General features: G+C 41.7%; 1 protein-coding gene across 1 annotated transcript in view; it reads left to right on the top strand.

Annotated features, from left to right (window-relative positions):
* The window catches only part of LOC114662902 (PWWP domain-containing DNA repair factor 3B-like), a 123,856-nt gene that overhangs the window by 35,669 nt on the left and 69,452 nt on the right, over positions 1-18,735 (top strand). Inside the window, exons 5-8 of the mRNA XM_051934989.1 lie at positions 772-842; positions 1,116-1,214; positions 2,621-3,375; positions 12,064-12,367. Coding sequence (XP_051790949.1) covers positions 772-842; positions 1,116-1,214; positions 2,621-3,375; positions 12,064-12,367 — 1,229 coding nt within the window. The remainder of the gene's footprint in view (positions 1-771; positions 843-1,115; positions 1,215-2,620; positions 3,376-12,063; positions 12,368-18,735) is intronic.

Raw genomic sequence — 18,735 nt, forward strand, 5'->3', positions numbered from 1 at the left:
CCAACTATCTTACAAAAAGAGCCCAGCAGCATCTTTACTTCCTGCGACGACTGAAGAAGGTGCACCTCCCTAAACCCATACTTACCACCTTCTACAGAGGCACCATAGAGAGCGTCCTGACCAGCTGTATTACAGTCTGGTATGGAAACTGCCATGCCTCCGACCACAAAGCCCTTCAGAGGATTGTGCGGACTGCTGAGTGCATCATTGACAGCTCTCTACCCAGTCTGCAGGAGATCTACACCTCACGCTGCCTTCATAAAGCCACTAGCATCATGGCTGACCCCCACCACCCCTCCCACCAATTGTTTACTCCTCTTCCATCTGGAAGACGACTCTGCAGCATCAGGAGCAGGTCTGCGAGATTGTGCAATAGTTTCTTTCCCCAAGCAGTCCAGCTCCTGAACACCATGCTGCCCTCCTCCACAATGGACTCTTTACTCCACATACTCTCTGGATTACATAATACTACTTAATACTGTATATGTTTTTTAGTTATATATATATATATATATATATATATATATATATATATATCTTGTGTACTGCACCTTTTGACTCTGGAGGACGATATTTTGTCTCACTGTGTACCGTAAGTATATTGTTAGGATGACAATAAAGCTCTACTTGATTTGACTTGACACCTGTTAAATCTGTTTCCTTAACAGGCCTGGTGTGCCATGAAAGCCTAGCAGAATGGGTATTGCCCACTTTGCCCTACAGGGCACAGTCTCTGTTTTTAAAGCTGCTTGTTCTTTTTTTTTTTGACAGAGTGCAAATAAAACGGAGCAACATCATTCCCCACAACAGGCAGACTTATGAGGATGTCTCCCAAGACCTGGGTAAGGTCCTTTAGAATTTTCTAGAAGGTGCTTTTTGGGTTTACCAGTCCATTTCGGTTCTTTGTGGCAGTGCCAAGTGATTTTTTTTTTTTCTTTCATACCTCGCAAATGGCTTTACTGGTTAAGCTGGAGAGAAACTGGGTCCAAGTCCTAATTCCTTTAGGATTTGAGTGCAATTTTGTTTTTGAATGGTGGCCTTTATAAATCATAAAGATAGAAGGTTTTAATGCAAGTCCTGATTTTGGAAAGCCTTTTTCAATTTTGTCTTTTCAGAAAAAAATCCAGACAGGCACCGAATATTGGATCTGTTTTTTGAGACTGAAGATGACAACATATCATTTAAGGGCTTTCCCATTGACGGCATCAGTATAGGTAGGTGGGAAATATTTGATTGCTGGTGAGACAAATTGAAATACTTCTGCTCTGAATGAATCTCTGAAGACTGGCCTCTCGTGAATTCTTGATGCCAGTTTGTTGAACTTTACACCTGAGTGGAAATGGAGGGTAGCAAGATACACAGCCTTGCCAAAGTGATCAGCCTCTTTCAAAATTCAATACAATTTTCTGGATTTCGGTAGACAGATATGAAAGGCACTATATAATAGATAGATAGATATGAAAGGCACTATATAATTTATAGATAGATAGATAGATATGAAAAGCACTATATAATAGATGGAACGTTTTGTCCACAGGGTGAAATTAGGCTTTTTACACTTAAATAAAGACATAAATAACTAAAGATAAGTAGATAAATACTGTAACAGATAGGGGGTGCGACTGGCCCCAAACCCTGGATACAAATGACAGACTGTCACTGCTTCAAAATAGAGGTTTTTTATTATAAAAATACCTCACAAAAGATTTCTCCCTGTTACACAAGCACAAGTAGAAACAACTTTTTCTCCCCAAACCCCACATGTTTGATACCTCTCCCTGACGTGGGGAAAACTTAACACAAAGCATTTAATGTGCTGTCTAACTTATGATGATGTTTGAGAAAATCTAGTAATTTAAATATTCATTTTAAGATGAAGTTTAGTGTACAATGTTCTACTTTAATGACAAACTACGAGAATAAAGTCAATGTGTCGACTTTAATCTCGACATAAACGGCTGCCAACAGATGACCAGCTAAACTGGGATTTCAAACTCCAACCAATCTCTTAATGAGAAGCCGTTTCTTGCTGTTAATTAAACCCGTTATTTAATTCCATGGCTTGTTGCTGCTCTCATTCTGCCACCGTAGACATTTCCAAAACTGCTGATTTTTCTGTTTTTTCTAAGAACGCCATCAAAATGTTTTGGTAACCTGAGAGATGAACCTTACTGAGACCTCCACCTTTCTTTATTTTCAGATATTGTGTGATGGGCACAGGTGAGCTGGTCATGTGGCGGCTTGTTTTGTGTCTCATTATTGTTTGGCGGTTAATTAAGGAAAAAGAGAAAACTGAGGGGCCCAAGTCAAGTTAATTAAAACGAAGGCAAAAGAAGTTAATTAGCAGAAAAAACTGGTCACTAATTAAGAAGATGATTAGAATGAAAGCCTACAGCCACTGCGGCCCTCTAGCACCAGAGTTCGACACTCGTGGTTTAAAGTATTCCCTATACGAGCAGCCATAGGGGTCTGGCAGGACTGAACTTGATGCTGTATGCAGGAAACAAAGTCAAATCATTTGTGTGTTAGTGTGATATGTATGGAGACCTTCCCTTCAAAGCCTTCCCTCTGTCTTTAACACACTTCCCTACTTCCCTGTCATCCTTTTGTATTGGTGCAGGTAAAGACATGGAGTCCAAGACATTCCAACCAGAGCTAATTTCACCTTACAGGAGAGCTCTTGAACAGATGATGGTTCTGCCTCTGAGTCCTTCCACATGCACATTGGCAGCTTCAATGACAAGAAACCGAGAGACGCCAACTAAACGACGAAGGATCACAAAGGGAAAACAATACTGCAAAGCCAAACGCTCTTTGGAGGACCAAACAGAATCATCAGTCGAAGTCACCAGCCTGAAGTCTTCTGATCCAAGTAAAACTACAATGGTGAGAAGCAGTGATGATGACCCTGGCTGCTACAAAGATACAGACAGAGAAGAAGTAGCAGACAGGAGATCCAAAAAGGTATCAAAACCCATAGAAAACTGTGACCCTTGCAACTCTGGGGGTAAAACTACAGCAGCTACATGGCTGAACACCCGGAAGGGGACTTCTAGGATGTCGAGGAAACCCACTGAGAAGAGTAATGGTTCTGTTCAAAATTTCACCCGCCACAGACCAGCTCTTCTCACTTCAACACCCCAGAACAGTTTCAGACGGCGGATGTGGAAGGATCCTGATTTCCAGTTTCAAGAGTCAGATTGTTATTTAACACCCAAACAAAAATTAACCTCCAAAGTGAAAGAGAAAAGCAAGTTTTGTACCAAAAACCAAAATTTCAACTGTCTGAGTCAGGCTCCCAGACAGAGCTGGCCTAAGAAAAATGTCAAAAGAAATTTTCAAAAGCTTTTTGTGGAGCACACTGATGAAACACAGGTAAGTTGTTGTTTCTCATTGCCTAATCATTATAAGGTGTGATCTTTCAAGGAAAAAATAGGTTGGTTGTGTAAGGAAAAAACATAATTTTACAGTATGTGTAAGTAGGTATTGTTTACAGTAGTAACATTTGTGCAATGCGATGAGGATACGTTAGAAAAATCTGGACGAAAACAGGCGATTCAAACTAACAAAGGTCACCTGTCTTATCCAATTAATTCTTCTAAAATAACATCAAGTCCCTGAAGTCCTACTGCCTGCCACACACTTGCTACATCATTGTTTGTTACCAGCGACTGTTACTTAGACTTGTCCATTGCCTTCATGGATGGGCTTGTAATTGAAGAAGGGGCCGCACTTGCCAAACTACAGGGCTCAACATTAACGGTAATGGCAACCAATCCTTGACCTTTCATTGACATTAGTCGCATCCGCTTTAGTGATGCACAGATTTTTTGGTGATAGATTGAAACTGGCCATTCTTTGCTCATTATTGACAGGCTGGCATACAACTTGCTAATCACTAGTTGGTTTTATGATTAAGATCATATCCCCGGGAGACCCAAAAAGCTTGATGTCTCAGGAAGACATCAAGACCAGTCATGAGGGGGTCTCATACCAGTAAGTCAGGAGGTGCCGGACAAAAATACTGAAGTGATTTCAAAGAGTTGACATGTAATTCTAATGAACATGATAAAGCTGAATAAACCTATGGCAAGCATACATACTCTTTACTGCATAACAATGATAATCCACATTACATAGTACATGATACACACAGTTACAGTATATGCAGATACAGAGGGGAAAATAAGTATTGAACGCGTCAATATATTTCTCAGTAAATATATTTCTAATGGGGCTACTGACATGAAATTTTCACCAGATGTCAGTGGATTACCCAAGTAATCCACACATACAAACAAATCAAAATAAATAAGTCCATAAATTAAGTTATGTGTAATAAAGTGGAATGACACAGTGAAAAAGTATTGAACACATGAAGAAAAAAACTTCCAAAAAGCCAGCTGACATCTGTCAATCCTGGTGGCTCCCTATCAGTACAAATTAATATCCGCTGCTTTAATCCTAACTGATGGCCTAGAAAAAGGTTTCTCATTCCCAAGGTGTCACACAAGAAGCATCTCATGATGGGTAAAAGCAAAGAGCTCTTCTCAAGACCTTCACAACCTTATTGGTGATGGCATTGGTGACAGACGTATTTGTAAGCATCTGAATGTTCCAGTGAGCACCGTTGGGGCCATAATCCGTAAGTGGAAAGAACATCATGTCACCATAAACCGGCCACAACCAGCTGCTCCTCGCAAGTTTTCTGACAGAGGAGTTAAAAGAATAATCAGAAGAGCCAAGGACCACTGGTGGAGAGCTTCAGAAAGATCTGGAGTTAGCAGGTCCAGTTGTTTCAAAGAAAACAAGAAGTAATGCACTCAACTGCCATGGACTCAACACACACTCACCACGCAAGACTCCACTGCTGAAGATAAAGCATGTTGAAGCTCGTTTAAAGTTTGCTGTGCAACATTTGGAGAAGCCAATGAAATACTGAGAGAGTAGAGTCTGGTCAAGTGAAAGCAAAACTAAACTCTTTGGATGTCACTGCACACCCCATGTTTGGAGGAGAAATGGCACTTCACATCTGTGGTATAGCGGGTCCACAGCTCCCATCAAAGGCCGGTTTTAAATAAATAATCACCGCACTCGTGCCTTAGTGAGGGGGCGTGGTGGTTGTGTGACTGAAGCGGTTTCCCGGGGTGATTCGGGATGTGGGCGTTTCTCACCTAAGTGCACAGGTGAGAAGCGGTCCGCATCCGTGATTGTTCCAGGCCTGCTGATTTGCCACAACTGCCACGTCCTCTTCATAAATAGAAGCGTGAGGTGGCTAAGAAAGAAAAAGAAAGAGCTGGAGGTTGCAGAAAGCTGAAGGAGAACCGGTGTGAGCGATCTAGCAAGAGTGAGCGTGTGCTCGCAGGCAGGCAGCTGGACTGTGAGCCCTAGCAGGAGTGTTTGGCCGACACTCAGTGGGGCAGAAGGAAGCGGTCGCTCCAGCTGAGCGTACAAGGAGCTGGAATGACCGGTGAAGTAGGACGGCTGGCCGCGTAAAGCAGAAAAGGCAGCGGGAGTCGGGACTTGGGACGTGGATTCCCCAGCGTGAGAGCCTTGGTCGTTGGGGATCCCAAGTCACTGTTTGGTGGAGCCTACCGGAGCCAGGGATTGGTGAGGCAAACCAACCAGCAGTAGTAGGCAGAGAAGGTCAGCTGCTAATAGGGCGACTCTCCTGTTGAGAAGCAGGGGAGACGTCAGGTAAAAGACACCGGGCTTGTGATTTTAAAGGGTCTGCTTCCAGGATTGTTTTAACCTCATTTTAAAGGATTGTTGTTTTTTCTATTTATTGGTTTTAACCTCCACTCAGGATTATTTATTTATTTAATGATCTTTGATGCACTGCACTTCTTTATTTGGACATTTGTTGTTGTTTTAAATAACAGCACTTTTGCACCATCCCCTTGCTCCATTGTTATGCCTCACTGCCGAGCTCATCGGTAACATTACCGACGGTGAAGGGTTCAAAGGCTCCCAGAAGCTGAAAGGGAGTGTGGAGCGAACCCGCATCGTCACAACGTCACACCAGAAACACCCCAAAATACTGTCAGACTACATGGAATTGAAAGAAGGATGAATAGAGAAATGTAGCAGAACATTCTTGATAAGAATTTGCTGCCATCTACCAGGACGTGGAATTGAAAGAAGGATGAATAGAGAAATGTAGCAGAACATTCTTGATAAGAATTTGCTGCCATCTACCAGGATGCTGAAGATGAAACGAAGGGGGGGGACATTTCAGCAAGATACGGACCCCAAACACAAAGCCAAGGAAACTCTCAATTGGTGTCAGAGAAAGAACAAGCTGTTAGAATGGTCCAGTCAGTCAATCAGCCGATCTGAATCCAATTGAAAATCTATGGAAAGAATTGGAGATCAGAGTTCATAGAAGAGACACCCGGAACCTTCCAGATTTGACGACAGTTTGTGTGGAAGAATGGGCCAAAATCACACCTGAGCAATGCATGGGACTCGTTTCTCCATACAAGAGGCGTCTTGAAGCTGTCATCACCAACCAAGGCTTTTCTACTAAGTATGAAATTCATTTCAGTAAGCGTGTTCAATACTTATTCCACATTATTCCACATAATTTAATTTATGAACTTGTTTTGATTTCTTTGTATGTGTGGATTACTTGGGTTGTTACCAACACCTGGTGAAGACTGCATGTCAACAGCCTCATTAGAAATATATTTACTGAGTAAAACGTTGACATGTTCAATACTTATTTTCCCTGCTATAAGTACATTTCAATTTCATTACACTAAACTACTTTGGAACCCAAAATATACACCCTGGGGGCTCCTGTCAGGTACCTGTTTAGTACGGTGAGTTTTATGGACAGTACTTTTCCCCAGGTTTTGGGCCCTGAAATACATTAAATGAATTTGTGTCTTGGAAGGTACTCTTTCAGAAATGCCATTTCTTGAAGTTCGATGGTGCTAGAATGCAATATGCCACATACTTACAGTTTTAAGATTTTCTTAAATGGTTTGTTTTTACCTTTTGGTGAATATATGTTCTGGTTTATCTAATTTTCTTGCACCCATTCTATTAACATTCCTCACCTTCCTCATAATTATTATTATTTATTTTTTTTGCTTCATCTTTCTGTTACCCAGCAAAGATTATTTGCCTTAACAGCAACTGCGTAAAAATTGCTCTCTCTGGAAATCTACCGATGCCCTTTATCCAACCATTTGGAAATCCTGCTTTTTTAAAAAAAAATTTTATTTAATTTTACCCTTTTAGAACTCTCAGCAACGAGGGTCAAGGAAGGGTCTGGTCCCTACATTGACAAATTGTTGGAAATGATACAGCTGGTCCATGTGTGGGTGTCACTTGATCTTCACTGCAGCTCTAATCCTCCTCTTATTACCCCTTGCTGCGGTTGATGCAGTGTTGCTCCTCTTCTATTTTATTCTCACTTATATTAGTCTGGCTTATTATTTTATTGCATGTGCCAAACTGATTTTCTTTCTTTAAGTGTTTGGCCTTTTTGTGTCTTTCATAAAGGATTTGATCAAAAACAAAAGACCTAACTGCATGTGTGTAGGAAACCAGAGTCCTGTTGCCAGTTGATTCCCTATTGGCAGTCACAGCACTGACTGGTTTAGTGACGTAAAGCATTAGTGGAGAGATTAAGCCAACCGCCGTGTGTTTACAGCCCAGCATCTTAATGCTGCCTTGATTTAACTGTTCATCCCAGATGTGACTTGAGCCTTGTTTCAATGGATTTATGAGCCCAGTGCTTTATCTTTTAGGCAAACTGGATATGAAGTCAAACATAAATTAAAATGCAAGTCTTTATTAAAAAATAAAAAAAAACTGATGTGGACGCTGAAGTCGAAAAATGACGGGAGACAAAAACACCAATTTAAATTAAAAGCAAATTCTTTATTCTTGGTGAGTTAAAGAGACTGCTGGCCCCCCCCACGCCTCCGAAGAGACTGGAGCCCCCCCCCCCAAGCTGGTCAGAACAGACAGTCCCCTCAAACAAAAGAAAAATCCTCTTATATTGCCTAGCGTATTCATTAGCCAAAGAAAAAAAACACGACAGTTCATTTTAAGGTCATACATAACTTGCTGTAATTATGGTTGCATCCTGATTATTACATGCACAAGTGCACAGAATTTCTTATCCAAATAAAAAGCTATTAGGGCGCTCACGTTCCTAAGAAATACGCTCTTATCCGCACACACACATAAAACCAGTTTAAAGCAGTTTCTTATAGTACATTAATTAGAAATTACATTCTTATAGTTTTAATATCTTCATTAGATTTTGTTTGGTTAGATTAATAAATCCTTTTTTATTAATCCATAAGGAACATGTTTCTTATGGTTTTAAGCAAGAATTCAGAAACTATCACATTGATTTATTATATCACAGGGTATATAAAGAAGTCAGCATTTTCTCATAAAAGAATGCAAGTTAGTCCCTTAAACTGTGCACAAGCTTAATTCTTTTTCTACCTAAATGAAGAACAAATTCAGCCATCCATCCATTTTCCAACCCGCTGAATCCAAACACAGGGTCACGGGGGTCTGCTGGAGCCAATCCCAGCCAACACAGGGCACAAGGCAGGAACCAATCCCGGGCAGGGTGCCAACCCACCGCAGGACACACACAAACACACCAAGCACACACTAGGGCCAATTTCGAATCGCCAATCCACCTAACCTGCATGTCTTTGGACTGTGGGAGGAAACCGGAGTGCCCGGAGGAAACCCACGCAGACACGGGGAGAACATGCAAACTCCACGCAGGGAGGACCCGGGAAGCGAACCCAGGTCCTCAGGTCTCCCAACTGCGAGGCAGCAGCGCTACCCACTGCGCCACCGTGCCGCCCGAACAAATTCATATAGAAGTAAAAATCATATAGCTCTCTGCAGCATGATCAATACAAAATACAGTCCTTGAGTTAAATACTTATAATCATTACAAATAATAATGTTTTTTCTTCCTCACTGGCTTTCATGCAATGGGATGCACTATTCTTAATAAAAACAAAAAAAAGGAAAAACAAATGCTGCTGTCTGCCCACCTTTGAAAAATTATACACAGCAGCCATACCACCTGCAATTCAGACCAGGGTATCCACCTGAAGCTAAACACGTTTGGGCCCTTCTGGTGCTTGAATGGGAGACCATCTAGGAAAAGCTTGGTTTGCTGCTGGAAGAGTTGTTGATGAGACCAGCAGGGTGCGCTTAACCTGTGATCTGAATGTGGGCTTCCCTGTGCAGTGACAGGGAACACTGTGCTGTAAAAATAGTTCCACCCTTCGGATAAGACATAAATTAAGATCCTGACACTCTGCAGTCATAAAAGCCCCCTGGGTATCTTTTGAAGACACTAGGGCAGAGGTTCTCAAAGTCAGTCCTGAAGGCCCACTTTGGCTTCAGGTTATTTGTTCCAACCAGATACTTAATCAGTGACAAGAGCTGATAACACTGATCTTTTCTTCTCTTATTCTACATTTAGTAAAGCACGGCAGTCTTACATCATTTATGTCTTTTTTCTCTTGTATCATTTACTAGAAGTCCCCCCCCCCCCCCCCCCCCCCGGCTCCGCCTGTGTACTAGTGAAACAGGACAACATGGAGGGCCCTGCCTGGCTCCCCACTCCTAATGTCCCGCTTCCTCATCCCCTCGGCCCGCAGCGTCTGTCTCGGATTAGTGCAAATATATTGATCATGCAAGCGAACTGTGTTACTTAATGTGATGAGAGAAGTCGTAAAATCAGCCGGAATATTCAAGCAAATTCTAGAAAAAAACCTGATCTAAATCCGTTAAGTAGTTCTCTTGTTCGCTTGCTAAGTGCAGATGAGAAACGTCCTCCTCCTCTCGGCCCGCTGCATGTCTCTTGGATTTAGGCAAATTAATCACTACCAATCTAAATCCATTAAGTAGTTCTTTTGTGAAAAGTGGACAGACATACAGACGTTGGATTTTATATATCTCTTTATATCCAATGTCCGTCCACTTGTTTTGAGAGCAGTACTTAACGGATTTAGATTGGGTTTTTTAGCGCGAGAAGTCGCAAAATCACCTAGAATGTACAAGCAAATTCTTGAAAAATGCGATCTAAATTAGTTAAGTAGTTCTCTCGTTCGCTAGCTAAGCGGAAATGAGGAACGTCCCCCTCCACTTGGCCAAACAAAACAAATCCTTACCAATCTAAATCCATTAAGTAGTTCTTTTGTGAAAAGTGGACAGACATACATACGTTGGATTTTATATATCTCAACATATCCAACGTCCATCTGTATGTTCGTCCACTTTTCATGAGAGAAGTAGTTAACGGATTTAGATTGGGTTTTTTAGCGCGAGAAGATGCAAAATCACCCAGAATGTTCAGGCAAATTCTAGAAAAAAAAAACGCAATCTAAATCCATTAAGTAGTTCACTCATTTGCTAGCTAAGCATAGGCTCCGCCTCCCTCCCCTCGGCCCGCTGTGTTTCTCACAGATTTGCATAAATAAATCGGTACTGCAAGAGAGCTATGATACTTAGCGCGGTGAGAGAAGTTGAAAAATCAACCAGAATGTTCAACCAAATTCTAGAAAAAAACCCGAGGTAAATCCGTTAAGTAGTTCTCTCGTGAATAGCAGACAGACGTTAGATTTTACAGTTAGGTCCATAAATATTTGGACAGAGACAACTTTTTTCTAATTTTGGTTCTGTACATTACCACAATGAATTTTAAATGAAACAACTCAGATGCAGTTGAAGTGCAGACTTTCAGCTTTAATTCAGTGGGGTGAACAAAGCGATTGCATAAAAATGTGATCATTACCTTCAGCTCGAACAGATCATTTCGGTCTTCACTGTGCTCCGCGGATGAAGTGGCAAGCCCATTTGAAGTCGATGTTGCCGGCTCGTGAGGGGTAGTTGACAACACGGTAAGAGGTAAGGCCATTTTCAGTTTCAATGAATCTTCTGGAATTGATGCGTTCTCCTGGCACGGCTCACTTGCACATTCTCTTCCACCTTCGCTCTTGGCTGGAGACGAAGCAGCAGCGTCAGGTCCCAGAAAATCTGTGCTTTCGCCTATCTGTTCCTGGTCAGTCTCTGGCAGGCCGTACCTTGAGCTTGAATTTGATGCCTGTTTAGGCATGGATGAAACTTTAGCTGTCTTTTCCTCTTCTTTTTGAGCTGTTTTTTGCTACGCTTGCTTATATTAATTGAACCCCCTTGGGTTGAGTAAATACAGGATGATAAAAAATGACATCGCTGCTAATGGAGTTCTGACTCAGACGCCCAACTCCCGTAACGGACGAGACCAAATCCCGGCAGCATGATTTTTACATTTATAAGACATTTTTAAATCCTGTTTTTGCTGTAGATTTAAATGCTTAACTCTCTTTTGTTGATTTCTTGTTATGTTGCCCTTTCTCTGTGCAGTTTTCTCCCTCCATTGTATTGTAATAATGACAATTAAAAACGAGCAGAGCAGACACCCAGGCAAGCAACGCTGCATGATCAAAGGCTGCATCTACTTTAGCGTCAGACCTACTAATTAGTAAATACACCTGGAAAATCGATGAAAATATTGTTAAAAAGAAAAAAAGTACATTATTCCAATATAACTGCTTAGTACATTTTAATATTTTTTTCCCTAAACTTTGTTTTCTAATTTCTGTATTGTTCCCAAAGCACATAATCTGTGAAGTAACAGCTCACTTAATTAGCCTAGCAGTCCAATTAAAAACAGAGGCTGGTTGGACACCTGCAGCCACAGGGGGTCCTCAGGACCCTGCAGTAGGGTGTTTCCTAATGTCCTGGCTAAATTGCCCACCATGGCCTGGTCATTCTGTGCCCCCTAATCATCCCCTGCTTTTAATTAACTTTCTCCCACCCTTTCACCACCTAACAGCTCATCTGTGGTGAGCATACTGGCGCAAAAAATGGCTGCCGTTGCATCATGCAGGTGGATGCTACACATTAGTGGTGGTTGAAGTGAGTAGTGAGAAAAGCGCTATATAAATGTAAAGAATTATTGTTATTTGAATGTGACTTTCTGTCAGATGGCTGTAGTTATCAATCCTCCCTTTTTCTCTATAGTGCTCATCATCTGCCCAGACTCTGAGAAATGGAGGGATCAGTGGAAGGACACAAACCTCTAGGCAGACGCGAAGAAAGAAATCCAGAGGAGATGCTAGAGTGGAGAGTTTGGACTTAAATTCAGATAAGCCTGTGCAGAAGATAAGCACGAGAAGCTGCTCGAGATTGGAGGACAAAGGCCATAACACGCAGTCACCCTTCACCAGTCACAGATGGAAAAAGCTGCCGATCTCTGAGAACAGGAAGCGGCCAATGAAGAGCCAACGGCACAACACACTGCCAGACTTTACCTTGGAAGAAATTGGTATGGAGCAGTGCTGCATGCTTTCACTTCTTTTGCCGACCAGTCAAAAGTGCAAAGGTGGACTGCTTCTGAAAGATAAGTGAGGTTAACAGTAGTAAATGATGAGTTGGCCTAGTTTCTCGAGGGTAGCTCTGCTTTACAAGTATTTAGTGAAGCAGAAGATAAGGATTCCCTGCCATCAGGGTGTGCCAGCATTGTTTCAAATTGCCAAGTGCAAAAAATCATGTGTGCTTGTTTATGCACTTGAGGTTCATTTTCCCAGACTCCCTTGGGTATCCACCGGCAGATTTATGACAGCCTGTTTCCATTTGCAAGCTGCATTGCCTTGTAAGCTGCTTTTATCAAGTGATGGGCTGATAGCAGCCATGTGTAGCACTTCCCACGAGAGGAGATTAGCCAGCAAACCGAGCTCTTCTAAGCAGTGCTTTGCTTCACAGGTCTCTTTGCTTTACATGCAGATGTCAAATTTGTGTTAAAGAGAGTGGGATAGAGACACAAGTCTCTCTGGATTTGGTGGCTAAGGCCGTTGTGTGTTATCATAGAAACAAATCTTATGAATTTGATTGTTTACAACACGTCACAGCAGTGGCTTCCCCTTCCTTTCTCCCCTAAGAGCTGTCAGCCCCTTTACTAGCAGTAACACCTTCTGTGTGGCCTTCGCGTCACCAAGGCGTGTCTGCACCCCTTGAAGCCCTCGCTCTGTCCCTCATTTACATGTACATTTATTGGCTTAACGGACACTTTTATTCAAAGCAACAACAACATTTATTTCTATAGCACATTTTCATACAAATAATGCAGCTCAAAGTACTTTACACGAAAAAGAAAGAGAAAAAAGACAAAATAAATAATTATAATAAGGGAACACTAATTAACAGAATAAAAGTAAGGTCCGATGGCCAGGGAGGACAGAAAAAACTAAAAAAAAACAACTCCAGACGGCTGGAGAAAAGAATAAAATCTGCAGGGGGTCCGAGGCCACAAGACCACCCAGCCCCCTCCAGGCATTCTACCTAACATCAGTGACCTCAATCAGTCTTCATGGAATTCAGGGTTCTCATGGAAGAACTTTATGATGATGGTCATCTGGACTTCTGGCCTTTAATCCATCAATGTAGAGACATCATGGTGCTTTGATTAGGTGGTGGTGGTGCAGATCGCCACCACAGAAAACCGAAAAAGAACAGCAGAGAAAGTAGGGGTTAGTACAGATTTTGGAGCCACCTTGAATAATAATGATAATTAATTGAATATACAGAGCATCAGGATTAAACTAAGATGAAGCTATGAGAGTGCTGCACTGTATTAGCCTGGCGAATTTCTATCGGTCAGCTATTCCAGATTTCAGGTGCATAACCGCAGAAGGCCGCCTCACCACTTCTTTTAAGTTTAGCTCTTGGAATTCTAAGCAGACCCTCATTTGAAGATCTAAGGTTACTATTTGGAGTGTAAGGTGTAAGACATTCCAAAATATAAGATGGAGCAGATTATTGAAGGCTTTGTAAACCATAAGCAGTATTTTAAAGTCAATTCTAAATTGCACAGGTAACCAGTGTAGTGACGCTAAGACTGGGGTGATTTTCTTTTCCTAGTTAAGATTCTAGCAGCTCCATTCTACACTCGTTGCAATCGATTGATGTCTTTTTTTGGGTGGTCCTGAGAGGAGTGTGTTACAGTAATCTTGCCGACTGAAAACAAAAGCTTGAACTCATTTTTCAGCATCTTGCAATGTTATAAGAGGTGTAACTTTTGCTATACAGTGAAACCTTAGATTGCGAGTAACTTAGTTTCTAAGTGTTTTGCAAGACGAGCTAAAATTTTTTTAAAATTTTAATCTTGATAAACGAGCGAGGTCTTGTAATACGAGTAGTACGTATACACTTTGTCCACCGAGCGTCACGTGGGGATTGTGGGTAATTGTCTCCCATGCCCATTCTTAGTCGGCATGCCTCACTCATATAGTCAACATCCGTACGAGCATATACTGTTTACTATAACATGGTGACCATGTGTGTGTGCTGTAACGTGCGATGTCCCTCTCATGCACCCCAAAACACAAGGCTACATCTCAGTACTTTAGCAAAACCAGCTTTATATATGCTTGCATATATTGTAATTGAACCCCCTTGGGTTGAGTAAATACAGGATGATAAAAAATAACATTGCTGCTAATGGAGTTCTGACTCAGACTCCCATCTCCTGTAACCGACAAGACCAAATCCCGGCAGCATGATTTTTACATATATAAGACATTTTGAAATACTGTTTTTTCTGTAGATTTAAATGTTTGACTCTCTTTTGTTGATTTCGTGTTATGTTGCCCTTTCTCCTACTCAGTTTGCTCCCTTCATTCTATCTTAGTAATGACAATTTAAAACGAGCAGAGCAGATACCCAGGCAAGCAACACTGCATGATCAAAGGCTGCATCTACTTTAGCATCAGACCGACTAATTCGTAAATAATGAATTAATTAAACAATTCAAACACCTGGAAAATCAAGATGAAAATATTGTTAAAAAGAAAAAAAGTACAGCCAAATTCTGTTTTCTGATTTCTGTATTGTTCCCAAAGCACAGAATCTGGCAAGTAACAGCTCACTTAATTAGCCCAGCGGCTAGGGATCTGCACTGGCAATCGGAAGGTTCCCGTAAATCCCGTAAATGCCAATAGGGACTCTGCTCTGTTGGGCCCTTGAGCAAGGCCTTTATCCTGCAATTGCTGAGCGCTTTGAGTAGTGAGAAAAGCGCTGTATAAATGCAAAGAATTATTATTAGCAGTCCAATTAAAAACAGAGGCTGGTTGGAACAAAAACCTGCAGCCACAGGGGCAGTAGGGTGTTTCCTAATGTGACCACGTGTGTGTGCTGTAACGTGCGAGTCCGTGATGCACCCCAAAACACAAGGCTGAATCTCAGTACTTTAGCAAAACCAGCTTTATTCAGTGTGAAACAGGAACAGCATGGTTATTTATTGTAGCGGGATCTACCGCTCCCCTATTCAGAGACACAGCAATCAGGCAGGGTCATGACCAGGTTAGTGGCTAAGTAACACTGTGCTCTTGCATTTATAATGTTCCTTGCATCACCCGTCGATGGCAGGCGCTTATAGTTTGACCGCAATCTTTTCTGATTCTCTTTTACAGCAAACTGCTACATCAGTGGGAGCCTGCGGTTGCTTTCTTCGGGGCATACGCATGTCCCCAAAAGAGTTTAGAAACTTTACAGTGCATAAACCATTTTTTAAAATTGTGTCCAAGTGTAGTGACTCTTTAGGCAAAAGCAACTGTCATTGGATCGGTTCCTTGTTAAAGTCGCAAAAAAAGAAAAAGATTCCAGTGAGCCAACAGATAACAGTGATTCTGTTAGTTAGAGTGAAGATTTTGTATTAATCATTTTTATATAAATATTTGTGGGTTGTGAAACGAATTATCTGAGTTTCCATTATTTCTAATGAGGAAATTCACTTTGATATACGAGCGCTTTGGATTACAAGCACATTTCCGGAACGAATTATGCTCGCAAACCAAGGCGACCATATTTGAGTACTCAGAAGAGAAACCGAATAATTGACTACTCTATAGGCACACATCAAGGATTTTAACCTGTGCTGCTATGATGGGGAACCTATGTAGTGACCTGAAAAGAGGACTGACACCAGAGCACTCGTGTGTTTTGAATCATCTTCAGTGGCTTGGTGACACATGCCACTACTCCTGCCAGCAGAGATTTGAAGTAGTCCAGATGTGACAAGACCAAAACCTGGACCAGGAGTTTTTCTGCATACTTGCATCAGATCTGGTCTCATCTTGCGGGTGTTGTATTGAGTGAATCTATAACACCGAGAGATACTTGCAACATGGTCAGTGAAGGACAGTTGGTCATCAGTCACCACCCCAAGGTTACATATAGAGTACAAACATGTCAAATGGTGGGTACGAAGAACCAAGCTGAACAGAGATGGGGTGTCAAATAGATGAATGAGCTGGGATAACAGGAAGGTCCATTTTTGCAGGGTTGAGCTGGAGATGGTGTCCCTTCATCCAGTTTGTAATATTGGTGAGTCACGCAAAGGTTCTAACTCATATCATGGTCCAGTAGAAGGAACGACTGGTACGTCGGCATATCATCAACATAGCACTGATAAGAGGATCTTTAGGTCAGGATGATAGGGCCAAAATGAGGTGAGAGAAGAGGGGACATCCCGGTCCTTGCTTGGTGCACCCTTGACATCTCTCCTCGCCAGGACACATGATAAGATCTGCCAGTTGCCAAGGTGGGAAGCGTTGTCCATCTTCACACTTCCTGCTGACATGTACATCGCAGACTTAGCAATCACTAACCAAAAAGTTAAAGTGAAATTGGATTTTGTTAAACTGTTGCTCCCCACAGGCCAATCAAAGTGAGTCCCACCATCAGCCCATGGACACCTAGCTAGCATGCTGGCTTTAAACTTTGTTAAACTGATCTGTGTATACATGCGTGTGTGTGCTTAAACAGCTTGGACACACACAGACTGCCAGCAGGTAATCAGTACATTGCAAATTAAATTACTAAGGTTTCAACCGACAATTGACATGGACATTAAAGTAACAACTTTTTCCACAAAGCTTAAAACTGTTTGTTGAACACAAAAAATCTACCATATATGCTCATGTTTAAGCTCTCACCTGGATGAGTCAGGGTTTGATTTTACCGTATGATTTCTGGTATTTTATAATGTCAGTCGTATATGTCGAATGTGGAAAATTCACGCTATTGGTCCAAGAGATTATGATATGCTAACGCCCACCTGAGAGAGTCACCACGGAACACACAGCCTTTTTTTCTATGTATTGTGCCTACGTGACCACACGGTAATACCTGAACTATTTCGAAGCGACATTTGCACTGTTTTGTTTTTTTTGTATCTCACACCCTCATACACCTTTATCGTAAGAGCATCCCTTATCTACAATGGAGTGTTCAATCAGAAGAAAATATGAAGCTGGTTTCAAATTAAACGTCGTTGAAGAGTTGAAAGAAATTGGTAACTCGCTGCTGCAACAAAATCCGATGTGTCTGAGAAACTGGTGCGAGATTGGGGGAAACAAGAAGATGTAAAAAAAAAAAATGTAATGGTCGCACGGGCGTATAAGTCAGGGTCTGATTTTATGATTGATTTTTCGGGTTTCAAGATCCGACTTATACACAAGTAGATACAGTAAATTGTGAGATGTAAAAAGCCGTTGAGTCTGCAATCCTGACTGTAAGGTGCTATGAGGTCCTTGGTATTGCACTTTGCACACGCTTTGTTTCTGTGAAAAAATGGGTCGTAAAAAGCAAGCGATTGGTCAGAGCAAACCTTCAAAGGCTAAGAGGGAGCGTAACACATTATTTCACGACGAGAAAATACAAATCGTAGATCTTTTGAAGAGTGGCATGTTGCTCTTCGAAGTTCTTATTGTCTAAACAGCGTGTGATAAATAAAGCAAATGAGCCAGATTAAGGGTTGGGGAGCCTCCCCGTATACTGGTTGTTGGTTTCAGTAATCAGTAACAAGGTCAAGGGTACAACAAAAACTTCGACACATTTGATAAAAAACTCCAGGGTCAGGAGGCTTTTTATAGAGAGACAAATCAAATTAACGGAAGTGACGAAGAGGGATTGAGCTGCGGAGGGACGGAATGGAAGTCATCAGGACGGACCGGAAGTGAGGTGATTCCCTGGGCCGGAACGGAGCGTTTTCTTCGTGGTGCGGAAATGTGGTGGAGATCAGTATACTCGTTGAGGTACAGACTTTTTATTCTGGTGTCTTTCTGTAGATGAAAAGGAGAGAAAAGCATTAATCCCGTGATCCAGATCCCCATTTCTTGTAGTTTCACGCATGATACAGCCCACTGACTGTCCCCTAATCGCGCTTATGTGACAAGTGTGAGAACTGTTTACATAGCATTTACATGTTATTAGAATGTAATTCACTTTTATTTAAAGTATATGGGAGGCTGTGCGCATGTTGTTTGCAAATACTGGGCCATTTTATATAAAGGACTTGAGCATCTGTTGGTTTTGGTATTCGCGGGGAGTGACAGAACCAATCTCGAGCTAATACGGCGGGCCGACTGTACTTTATTAATCCTTAATTGCATTCTGGTTTGTAAGTAGTAATGAGTCCAGATAAGTAGGCCGGGCCTTGCCTTTCAGGGCTTTATAGTTGAGAGGGAGGATTTTTAAACTTAACTGGAAGCCAGTGTAAAGACTTAAGGACAGGGGTTCTGCGATCAGACTTTCTAGTTCTTGTAATAATTCTTGTAGCAATATTTTAAATTGAAGATGAAAACGGGTCAGGTATAGAATTTTAGTAAACAGCTCAACAGTTTCCGAGGCATTTTA

This window comes from Erpetoichthys calabaricus, chromosome 12, assembly GCF_900747795.2.
Source record: "Erpetoichthys calabaricus chromosome 12, fErpCal1.3, whole genome shotgun sequence".
Classification (NCBI taxonomy): Eukaryota; Metazoa; Chordata; class Cladistia; order Polypteriformes; family Polypteridae; genus Erpetoichthys; species Erpetoichthys calabaricus.